At 37.9% G+C, this 12,725-nt stretch overlaps 1 protein-coding gene across 1 annotated transcript in view; it reads right to left on the reverse strand.

Annotated features, from left to right (window-relative positions):
- Positions 1–212: 212 nt before the first annotated feature.
- The window catches only part of LOC122797117 (E3 ubiquitin-protein ligase TRIM39-like), a 164,150-nt gene continuing 151,637 nt past the window's right edge, over positions 213–12,725 (reverse strand). The window contains exons 5-6 of the mRNA XM_044065913.1: positions 9,029–9,141; positions 213–956 (exon numbers count right to left, since the gene is read on the reverse strand). Of these exons, the coding sequence (XP_043921848.1) occupies positions 424–956; positions 9,029–9,141 (646 nt within the window). The 3' untranslated portion in view covers positions 213–423. The remainder of the gene's footprint in view (positions 957–9,028; positions 9,142–12,725) is intronic.

A 12,725-nucleotide genomic window follows, 5' to 3' on the forward strand; every position in this document is an offset into this window, starting at 1 on the left:
CCCTAAGCTAATGCCACGTTTTAATTCTCTGTTAGTGATATAATTTTCTTGGTTGTGATGGAAACCAGCATACTATCACAAACAGAGGATTCAGACTTTGCTGGAGGGAAGAGCAGAACTACAAAATGAAATTGGAGACAAAGAGATATTGCATTAATGTGCTTGTCCTCAGCAAGAATTGCTGTCTGATAAATACAGAAATACAGATGAAATTTGACATGAATTGTTATGGATTATTATATTTTAAAAAGTCTTCCAGAATATTGGAAACATTGCTTATGATGGGAATGCTTAAAACTACAAGAGACACAGATTCATGAAAGGTATGCAGTAGGTTCAAATACGTACTCTACATTATGGAAAGGAAGAGAAATGGACCAGTAATAGCCTATATCAGTTACATCTCTTGACAGATGAATGAAATTACTGTAGCAATACGGAAGACACAATCTTGATTTGATCCCATGTGAAAAAGAAAGGAAACACTTTTTCCTTGAATGTGAGACTGTAAGTGTAGAGGTGGGCCATATTGTTTGCATTGTAAAATGACAGCCTTCCACCTTCATAGTCCAGATACACTCCAACCATCAGTGGTTTTTCAATTAGAGAAAGACGAGAAGTGCAGTCTTGGTCATCTCCTGCCCAGTGATAAAGTTCCCCAAATCGTCCAATTGTCCAGTATCCATTTACCATTGTCCGTGGGACCACACTCTTCCTCTCCACAGAATCAGTGACTGCTCCAACTTCCCAGTAGTCTTTCTCTCCAACTTCAACTTCCCAGTAGTGTCTCCCTGAGCTAAAACCCTGACTGGTCAGGACAGCACAACCATTGTCAAACCTCGCTGGGTGATGAAGGACATTTTGTTTTTTGTCTTCCCACCACACTGCCGTCCGATCTGCAGATATCACAAGATGCGCATTTGCAGTGTTTGGGTCCAAGGTTAATGGAAAAGGGGCTGAAAGATAAAGCAATAAAATACGTATTAAGAAACATGCAACATACTTAAATGTTAATAATATCACTTGTTTAAAGATAACATATTGGAAATTTATATTTCCATGGTTACAAGCCCTACATTTGCAACATATTTGATGCTTTAAACTCAAATTCAGGTGTATGAATATTGTAATCATTTGCAGCACTGTAGGCTCAACTGTATTGTGAAATTAAAGTTATGCAATAACATAAAAATAGCACATTCATTTAGTAGCTGCTATCAACAGCAAATCTTTAGAATGCATTTAACAACAGTACGAATAAATGGGTAAATGGACAGACATATATGCACATGTAAATAAGTGCCTGTAACACATACAGTCTCAAATGATGTACTTGTAACCATATTAAGCTGCACTTCAAGTGAAGACAGCACTCATACTGTATGTCAGGAGCCATGTGGCACATGGCATCAATATGTGGTAGTCTTCTGTACCTTTCCAATTTATTCCCCTCAAGGAGAGCTGTCACAACTGAAATAGTGAGGGGAAAGCAGCCAAAGTACTTCGATGCCACAACCACCAATGGGCTAAGAAAGAAATTCATAAATTCATAAAAATTCATAAAATTCATAAAAAGATAATATAAAATTATGGAAAGCTTTAGATACTGCAAGAATATCTCTTGAAAGTCAGCTGTTATGCTAAGTACTACATGAGGCAGGTATGAGTGTAGCCTGGTAGGAAAGGGTTTATTGGTGCTTGGTTCTTCTGTACGTGATAAGTGGCTGAACTTCCAGGGACCCAGTTTTATAATGAGCAAACAAAGATCCCAGTGTCCTACCTCTCCTATAACCAAAAGGACACCTTTCTGGTAACAAGTTAGCAAGTCTAACATCCCCCAACAAAATATTCCAATTACGTTGGAGGACTTGTAGCAGGTTGGGAGTGTTACACCCATAAGTGGTGATGAACCTGATGTTGGACTCTTGAGATGAGGTTTTTACCTTATATTTCAACAGATCCTCTCTCTCCAATGCAGATACCTCACTACAAGCCATAGTGATTGTACCAGGATTGTACCCCCTGGCTTTGAATCTACCCACCAGGTTCCGCCTCTGATGTTCATAAGTCTCAGAATCAGAACAAATACGTTTAATTCTCATGAATTGGGATTTGGGAATGTTGCGTTTAATATGGGGAGGGTGATGACTCGATGCATGCAACAAAGCATTATAATCTGGGAATTTACGATATACCCATGTATCTAATGTATGGTCAGATTTTCTGGTGACTAAAACATCCAGAAAGGTAATCTGGTTCAAATCAAAGTTGCATGTAAAGTGAATACCCCATTTATTACCATTAATATAATCCAAAAATTCATTGAGAAATGCAAAATCAGCTCTCCATACTACCCAGCAGTTGTCCAAATAATGACGCCAGATGTCAATCTCTGACAAATATAAATTATGCAGGGGATCATAAATCAATTGTCCTTCCAAATAAGCCATGAAAAGATCGGCATATATGGGGGCAAAAGAAGCCCCCATAGCAGTAACCTGCATCTGTAAATAACAACTGTCCTGATAATAAAAAACATTCTTGGTTAGTACGTGCTCAGTTAATCCCAATAAAAAGGTATTAAATCCTGGTTGGTAGAGTTAAGATATAGTAAGCCAGTGTTCCAATGCTAACAAGCCAGCCCAGTGTGGAATATTTGTGTAAAGGGCTGACACATCTAGGGTACATAACAACCAGCTTGGTTCAAGTTGGGAATCCCGAAGGATCTGTAAAAACTATGTTGTATCCTGAATCCGAGCCCTGACATGACTAAGTAATGGCCAGAGATATTGAATCAAGTAGACCGATATAGATTCCGTAAGGAAACCCCTACCTGAAACTATACGTCTACCCCGAGGGTCCTGCAGTAATTTATGGTCCATGGGCAACAAATATAAATACTGTGGTTTCGGATCACTAACCATCAAATGTTTCGACGTGGAGGTGGTAATAATCCCTTCCTCCACCACCAGGTTGAGAAAGGCGTCAATCTGTTTTTTGAAACCCACAGTAGGGTCAAGAGGCATCTGCATATAGTATTGTTTATTATCCAATTGCCTCTTGGCTTCCTGATCATATTTGGCCCAGTCCATAACCACCACAGTCCTTCCCTTGTCAGCCTGTGTAATAACCAAGTTGGTATTAGATTTAAGCTGTGTAAGGGCCTCCTGTTCGGGTTTAGAAAGATTGTGTGACTTGATCGCCATATCTGAATAATGGAGGTGTAAATCTTTGAGAACCTTGTGAAAAAACAAGTTAACAGTGGGATTCATTGGTGGCATAAAGTTAGACATGTGAAAATGAAAAGATAAATCACCAGACCCATGGTTATCCTGGTCAAAGAACAATTTCATATTAATACGACAAAAACTGTTCACATCATCAGCAAAAACACCCTCTGGAACAAAAAATGCAGGGACAAAATTCAATCCTTTATTGAACAATTCAATTTGAATGGGAGTTAAAAACCTGTGTAGAGATGTTAAGAACATTATTATACTCAGTTACTTGTTGGTCATAATCTGTAGCAGTGTTGCCATATCGGCTATTCTTGTTATGTTTCCTCCCTGCCCTGTGTCTCCTAATCCTGAAAGGGTGTCTGAACTGCTGTGTTTTGGTGTGGGAGAAGACAATACTGGTGCTGCTTCTGAATTTGTCATACAGAATGAATCCTCCCCAGAAGTACTACCGAAGGAGGACACATTTTTCTTCAGGATGGACCTAGGCCTTTTCCTTTTATTGGGTTTGGGACCAGTGTTCGAAAATTTTACACTCTTATGTGGTCCAAATGGTCTCCCCCTGTCATAGTCAGCTAGGTCATGATTGAATTTGTGTATCTTATGGTCCCTCAACTGGCCTTCAAGGGTCAATAATTCACGACTTAATTGTTGTTTGGTTTGGTAGCAAGTCTGACCTTCAAACTGTTTAGTATCATCATACAGTTTGGTCACCTCAATCAAAATAGAATCAATACATCTGTTATGATAGGCCAATAAGGCCTCCACAAATCCCATGGAGGCTTGTTGTTGGACCGCTAACCATTGTTGATCCAATTCCTGATCTATTTCAAAAACTAAGGGCTGAATATGTACCCATAATCCCCTGGGACAAATGTTCCTTGCCCTATATGCTTTGAAAAGACGAAGATGCCACACATGAGTGCGCATAGTCCTCATACTTTTGGATAACTTGGAAAAAACATCTTGACAAGATGATGTAGGTTCACCCCCACCCAACAGATCCCCAGGGACCTTGGTCCCTAAACCAAATATGCCAATATCATCCCAATCAGATGAAAGACCTTGGAGAAGTTGACCCAAATCCATACCAGTCACAAATGCTCAAAAAGTTATCAAAAGTTATAAAGAGTGACCAGAAGATTGCGTGTCTGCCAAAACAGCAATTGCACAAAAATCATCCACCAACCACTTAAGATCAAGTGGTAAAGACAACGAACGAAAAGCCAAAAGGACACAAGAATGGTTCAAAATAAATAAAAAAATTATTTGAATCAATACCGAGGAACAATAATAGGCCCTACCCATATTACGCCATAAATAACTGACCACAATATAGACAATGATAGTGCTACATGCCCTCTCACAACCACAAAGTCCTGATCTAAAACAACAAGCAGGGGGAGCAATAATAGCCACCAATAAAAATGGTTCATAAAGTGTAGATATAGGATAGTGCTACGTACCTCGGGAACTGAACCAAACGTTCTTAACAAAAAAACAATCTAATGGTCAGGGGCCAGATTAAGTACTCCACCATTCCACATATTTAGGAGAAAGGTCCACCCATTAGTGTGTCCAATTGTCTACAACTACAACCCAATAGAACTTAGGGAAAACCCCACTCAACAAATGCTGTCAAAGACAGGCACGGAAACACCAATGCAATTGTTTTCATAAAATATAGTTATATCCAAGAGAGCATTCGGGCAGTATGCAAAAAGGTAAAAAAACATATATATATATATATATATATATATATATATATATATATATATATATATATACCCAAGAGTGTTCAAAGATACCTATGGATCCCCCTGGTAAAAAGGGGGAACATACCCAGAGTCTTTAAAAAAAGGGGGGGGGGAACCAAACCAAAAATATAAAATTATTAATCTTGCTTATATTGTCAGAAGCAATAATAAATGAATGGCCAATCCTAAATATGCCTCCTCAAGGTGGTGCAAATGGAAAACCCCACCAGACTAATATATGTTGGACACTAAAAAAGAATGATTCCTCAAAAATATGACCTATAGTCTTGTCGGTAATAATCCTAAATGTTCAGCACCTAAATGGTACGAATGAAATCTCCCCAAGCTGTATGTACTAAGTGTTGAGCAGTAAAAATAAAATAACTGTAAACGTATATAATATATGCCACCTAGTTAACACGTGCAGGCTATAGAGAAGGACTTATACAAATACTCGTCAAAATCCTACACTTTAAGCCAAATAATAAATAAACTGTTGATTCTAACAGTAATCCAAAAAAAAACAATTTGTAATGTGTAAAATCACTCAACTACCCTGAGCAAAATGGAGCACAACGCCAAAAACGTTTGTTACCAAAATGGTGGAGTCTGTTATATCAAACAGTCCTGATCAAATAAGACCTAGTTCATTCCACCAAACACAACCCCAGCCCAATGATGGAAAAGGAAAAAAAAATATATATAACATATAATCTAGCCTGTATTGATCCGGAATATTTAGCACCTAGATAATACAAATGAAAACTCCCCTAATTATATGTACTAAGCATTAAGCAGTAAAAAATAAATGGCTATAAATGTAAAAATATGTTCGACCTAATTGGCACATGCAGGGTTTACAGTAATCCCAACATAGTACTATTCAAATCCCCACACTGTAAACCAAATAGTTAAGTAACTATTACATTCTAACAGCTGTCCAAAAACAGTGATGTGTAAAGTATAAAGTCACTCAGCTTCTGTGAACAAGACGGTGTCCAACACCAAAATCCTTGTTGCCAAAATGGTGGCGTCTGTTTATAACCAGTAGTCCTGATTAAATAAGACCCAGTTCACTCCACCAAACACAGCCCCAACATAATAATAGAAAAAGAAAAAAATAGCTCCTAAATAAGAGCCTTGAAGGTAGGGTTATGATCCTTCCCAAATCTGTATGTAATCCAAACAGTGGCTGATCTGTAAAAACAGAATGCAGATCTTCCCAATGTTGCACAAAGATGGCACAAACTAGATTCAGATGCACCCGATGCTAAGACCACAGGCTATGATGTCCCCAGATGTTCCAACCACTTCTAAAAGGAACAAATATGGCCTCGTAGATCCATTGACAGCCGAAGACACTATGTCGCCCAAGCGATCACTTAGAATGAGAACACGCCACTCAGTCCATTGCCATCGTTGGAAAAACCCGACGGAAACGATTATAGTGATTCCACAAAATGCACGAGTGTCCTTAATACCCAAACACCACATGCCAAGTTCAAAGAATACACAAGTCCAAAGTGAAAGAACGCTAAATAGTGTATGCCCCAAAAGAATGAATATTCCACTCCTGAGCTGAACCACAAATTGAACCCAGCTGTAGAGTGATTGCTGAAGATAGATGAAATGAGTTAATTGTGAACTCACAGTAAGCACAAATATCCTAACTGCTCCAGCACCACACGCCAGCATCAGAAATGACCAAATCCATTGAAAACTGAGTAACTGGCCCAAAAGAACATATACTCCACTCCAGTCCCAAAAGTGTAGGGTAGACCCAACTGTAAAAACACTTGAAAAGGAGATCCCAAAGAGTAAATACAAACAGGAATACAACCTACAGCCCAAACGACATTTGTAAAGTCAAGTGAAAGAAAAATAACCTTAGATAGACCAACCAGTTGTCAAAAGCAGAAAGCAGCACAAGTATTGTAACTGCTCTCACACTACACGCCAAAAGCTGAGAATCCAAAATGTCCACATAAGTAACCAAACTCAGCAGGTAAGGCAAGGGCAAGGCACCAAATGGAAAATTCCAAAGTCAAAAAGAAAAATGCCAGCCCAAAGTGGTGTGCATAAAATCCTTTAATGTGACATAAACAGACAGGTTTCGGCTACAAATACCAGGCCTTCCTCAGTGTATAAAACTTCCACTTATAGCCACACATGTATATAGGAAATAGTGAATAGGTAAGCCCAGATGATTGGTCACAATTGCTCATTAAGCCCAGGGGGGGAATAATCCTCCAATTTAATAATCCACTGTTTTATTTCATGTTAAGTAAATTGTGCCAGCCAGCTTTGTTATTTTCTTACCAATAACTCTATCAATCACAGTAAATCTAAAATTCGCTGTAGGGTGATTCAATACATGCTTAAACAAGGCACTAGTTGCCTTTTTATTTTTAATGTCACTCGTGCTCACTGATCCGAAATTTCACAGGTCTCGATGTTTGTCCTACATAAAACGCAGAACATGAACAAGTGGCCAGGTAAACCAACCACTCACCAGATAGAGCAATTGGCAAAAAAACTGATATCATAAACCTGGCCAGTATTCCTGCTGGAAAACTCTTTGGTCTTCTCCATACGTAAACAGTGAGTACAGTGCCAGCATGGAAAACACCCAACCAGTGGGTCCCCCATAAGTGTTAATTGAGAAAGTGGCTGAGCTGTACATGTTATAGTTCACATTAAAGGTGGGAAAAGTTTTGAAATTATTTATTGTGGTCTCATTTTTTAATATCACAAAAACCTGGCATTTTAACAGGGCTGTGTAAACTTTTCATATCCACTGTATACATTCAAGTCTAATAATGCATTCCCATTTTGGTATTATAATATTCTCAATCCAAAATAACTGCCTTGCCACCCTTATTGGCAGGATTAGCAATATTACTATTATTATTATTGCAAATATAATTCAATAAAATGGTTTAATTTCTGCTTAATTACCATAATGCTTAATATTTGTCTGTTCACGTCCTTATATATTTCTGCACATAATTTAGCAGCTGGGTAAGTGGGAAGAATAAAAGCAGAAATTTTGGAAGTAACTTTTTATAACTAATCTTTCACACAACTTTTCTGACCCCCATTTATATTACTATTTCTAGCATACATAAAAACATCTAACAACACATTTCTTACATCTCCATATATGGTTTAGAATTATACAAAATTACACCCTTTGTTTAAAGTTTGAACTTCATTTTACAATTATTATAAAGTAAACATATGTGAGATGAAACAACCAGGGACACACCAAGGAAGAAACAACAAAGGATCCACCAAAAAACGATTTATTCCAAAATTGATTTACTCTGACGTCTCGGCCTACGCCTTCAAGGAGTACAAATGAATAAAACTTCTATGCACATATATATACAGCTCATAACCATTCATTGATTGAATCAATTATACAATTAATGATAAAAAACACCTGAGTTCAATTTACAAGCATTCTCCAGTTAAAATCTTCATTAAGACCTTCAGGAAACAAAGTTTTAAACTTTAAAATGAAAACAGCTTCTTTTTGTTGCAGCAAACGTTTTATATTTGAACAATTATACTTATAAACAGGAATTTGTTCCAAAATAGTTGCACATAGCCCATTGGAATTGCTATCATGACACTCTAAAAAATGTGTTGCTACAGGGCTTTCTACTTTTTTGTTAACAATGTCCCTGACATGTTCCAAGAGCCTTACTTTAAAGGCTCTCTTAGTTTCTCCGATGTAAAACTTTTTACACGGACAACTTAGGGCATAAATCACCCTTTCTGTACAACAGTTAAAAGAATCTTTATAAACATATGTGAGAGTCTACTTGAATTAAAAGACCTGTAAATTCCATATAATTTAAAATGTCACAAAAGCACTACATTTTGAAGTTAGTGATAAGTAAATATAAAACATATGACATTAAAAGAACCATTCATTAAATATGGAAAATAAGACACTGCAGCAATTAACAATCCCTATGCTGTGATGTGACAGTTGTGTTGTTGATTCTCTGTCTGCATTTGTCTTACCTGGTTTAATACTTAACATTTTACTCCAAATGAAATACTGCATGGGAATGCTAAAGTCATTGATCTTCAAGCCAGGAGCCACACAGGTTGTTATCTGGAAATCAGTATCACACCTACAAACAGGGAGATGAATAGCTGATTATTAGCTCAATGCCAACATTTACTCATTCCTTTACTATAATTTCTAATTACACTGTCATACTGCACCAGTGGGGAAAAAACTGTATCCATCTCTAATTTTACAATGTACCAGTTACACTGTCATATTCTACCAGCGGTAAATTGGGGCATTCTATAGCTTTATACTATATCAAAACATCCAGTTACACTGTCATACCTAACCAGTGGCAAATAAAGAGAGGCACCCTATATCCATTTATTACATTAAAATGTACCAGCTGCACTTACCATTTGTAAGTGAGCCTATGCAAGAGGCATATAAACTGTGCTGGATCATTATGCCATTTGGATACTCCTTTAGAATACAGTGACTGAAAATGTATTTTTATATTGCTAGTTTACTTTACATTGCATTCCTTAGTCCTTATTATTCATATTCTGTACTTGGTTATTTCAAATCAAAATCCAGAATCATATTGAGAAGAAAACTGTCTGCCTAGAACAAATGCACTACATGAAATAAAGTTGTAATAAAACTATTGCAGGTCATAGAGAATATATGACCTGTGCAGCTGTTACTATGAAGCAACTTGTACCCAGGGTGAGTGTATTGACCAACACTATGGTCTCAAGATTTCTCATGTCATAGGCTTTGTTGTTTACTAACTTGCTGTTAATGGCTTCTCACTACGGAAGGATGACCAAGAGCAAAGCTCTGGTCTTTAGCCTCAAGCCAGTAAAAGGAACAGGTAAATGTAAACCAGCAGACTGGACCATGGAACACTAATCAGCATTCGTGAATGGTATAGTCATCTGTCCCACACAGCAAAGGTTTAGTGCTCTTTTTGAAAAAAAAAAATCATAAACTCAACACTGTTAGACATGTATGATTGTGTAACAAATGAATCACATATAGAAATACGTTTTTAAAAACAACAGAATTCAGAATTTCCAGGCTGAAGAAATACATATAAGCTAAATGTCCCATTCATTCTTCTACAGGTAACTCTAATGTACTTTGTAACAGAAAGGTAACGCAATCACATTTCAGTTAGTGGTAGATATCAAAAGCCTTAGGGTTTTTCCATAGGCAGGGTCACTAATGGGGGGCAGAGGGATGGGAGCTTTCATTGACCTTAATGCCTCATAGATAAGGATCTCTAGATCCTTTCAGCCCCCTTTCCAGGACACAGATCGAGAGGGAAAAAAATTCACATATCCTGGCTTCAGAAAGGTCAGGCTGATGCTTACCCAAGGCACTTGGAGATGAAGCATGTGATATGGAAGATCTATAAGCTAAAATGGTGGGGTTCCAGCACCCAGGGAAATGTTCAGTTGGAGCTGGAGATGGGGGCTAGAGAGGCTTAGACATGGTCCATTGTGGGGGACCAGGGCATGATCCCTAAGACTATAATCTTACATCTATAAAGAGAATAGCTCATGTGAATTGAACATCTGGCCTTGTACCTGGGGCTATGTTACTGAAGAAAAGCACAGAAGATCTTTTTTCAGCTAGGGTCAGTAAGTCTTGCTGGAACATTGTGGAAGACCTGGGTGGAACAGTCTTCATTCCAAGTGCTATCACAAATGTTGCTTTGGGGATTCAGGGGACCACTCAATGTGAAAAGATGTTCCATACAATCAACAATGGGAAAAAAGATGCAGACACCATGGGATACATGCTGTAAGACAGTTACCATGGGTACATCACCCAAAGGCATCTCATCTTTGGCCAGTAATGTGTGTGATCCCATTATTTTGCTATCTGAGGAGAAACTGGAAATATATCAGGTATACATGTCTGTCTCAGATGAAGGTTTTACCTGGAGAGTTATGTAACAGGTGTCTAATTTCCACTTCTTCACCCTCCCTTGATAGGTTCATACTACGCTTATGGACAAGAAGACCATCAAGAAGCTAATCCATGTTACCCAGTACTATACGGAGAAATATTTACCCATATATATCCCAATTGAACATTTGTGATCACTATACCTCTCAACCTGCAGACACTGAAAATGGGAACAAAGGCCTTGAAAAGTTGGGACATCCAGTTTAAAATATGAAGATATAATTAGCATAACATTTCTATAGCAAATAGCACATAACTCTTCCAGCTTCCAGTAGGAATGTGGGGTGCTACCTAGAAATGCATGTTTAAAAAAACAGAATGACAAAAATAATGGAAAAATATAAGCAAATTATCAAAGAAACACTGGCAATTCTGTAGACTTTAATGGACCATATTGCAAAATTCTGTTACACAAAGTCATTTATTTTTGCTTCAGGAAAAGGGAGATGCAAGATATGTTTCTTTACTTTCTTTAAGGTATTGTTGCCACTAATATGCCACTAATATGTTGGTCATGTAGTGTGTTCTTTTTCTGTGTATTAGACAGCTTCAAAAATCACATGTGATGAAAGGGTATTCAGAAAATGTTAAGAAGGGGTACATCAATCTTGAGAATAGGGGTAAATCTCCTGTGCAGGGGTCAATCAGACATGAAAATAGAAAAGTTCCCCAAAATAGTGACAGTTGAGTGGTCTGCTGATCACACACCTAGTGATCCAGACTAGTTTTAAAGGGTGCCACGAAAACATTTTGATTGACAAGAAGGGGCAGCCTATTCCAGAAATAGAGGAAACATTGAGTAAGGTACCTGTCATGCCATCTGATGCTGTTCATGTGGCAATTTAGGTATAAGACACTAGAAGAGGTGTTTGTTTTACTACTGGTTTTGGTTAGGTATTCACAGCGCAGAGAGTTAAACTCCCAAAGGAGACTGCACAACACTAAGTAAAGGGGAAAGGGTATTACTACAGTGAAGTCTGGTTTCAGTAGTTACATAAATGGTAATGTCTTTCAGGGTAAATTAGTCCTTGAGTTTAGATACTTAAGTTGATTAGGCTTTTGTCTGCACTTCTGGCATTCAGCACTCACCAGCGCTACCTTAATATCCTGATGCAACAACGATGGCCTGGGATACATAAGGGACCTACTCTGTGCACCCTAAACTGCTGTCATCTTGAGTGATGAGAGGTAGAATTCTAACTTCTTTTCCCTTTATATTCAGGTGGTGGTCTTGAAATTCTATGATTTATGGTAGTACCTCATATTTGAGTATATGGCACTTGGGTCATATGCCCATATTTATACAAAACTCAAACAATCGAAGAAAAATCCTTGATGCCCCTCCCATACTCCCTGCTAATTATATATACCAACTCCAAAATCACCTAGAGAGAGAAAGGGCAAATTCCCCAATACCCATTGTTCACAATCTTGCACAGAAACAAAGCCAGCAATGTTCGATCAGCTGTACCTGTTTTTTTTTCCCGTGTGATGATTACATGATTCAGTCAACTAAATGACACTCCTGATATTTGTCAGTCAAACAATATAGGTCATCCCAGTTTGGATCAAGGCTCATGATCTGAACCACTAGAAACAGTTGGAAAGCCTGAACTCCCCATTTTTTGCAGAGGGACTTTTCCATGATGACTGCTAGGATCAAACTCGGAACTGTACAAGTGACAAAAAAGAAGTGAGTAGCAAAAAGGTTAGGCATGCTGTCCT

Source organism: Protopterus annectens, chromosome 3.part0, assembly GCF_019279795.1.
Source record: "Protopterus annectens isolate FY-2018-M chromosome 3.part0, PAN1.0, whole genome shotgun sequence".
Classification (NCBI taxonomy): Eukaryota; Metazoa; Chordata; order Ceratodontiformes; family Protopteridae; genus Protopterus; species Protopterus annectens.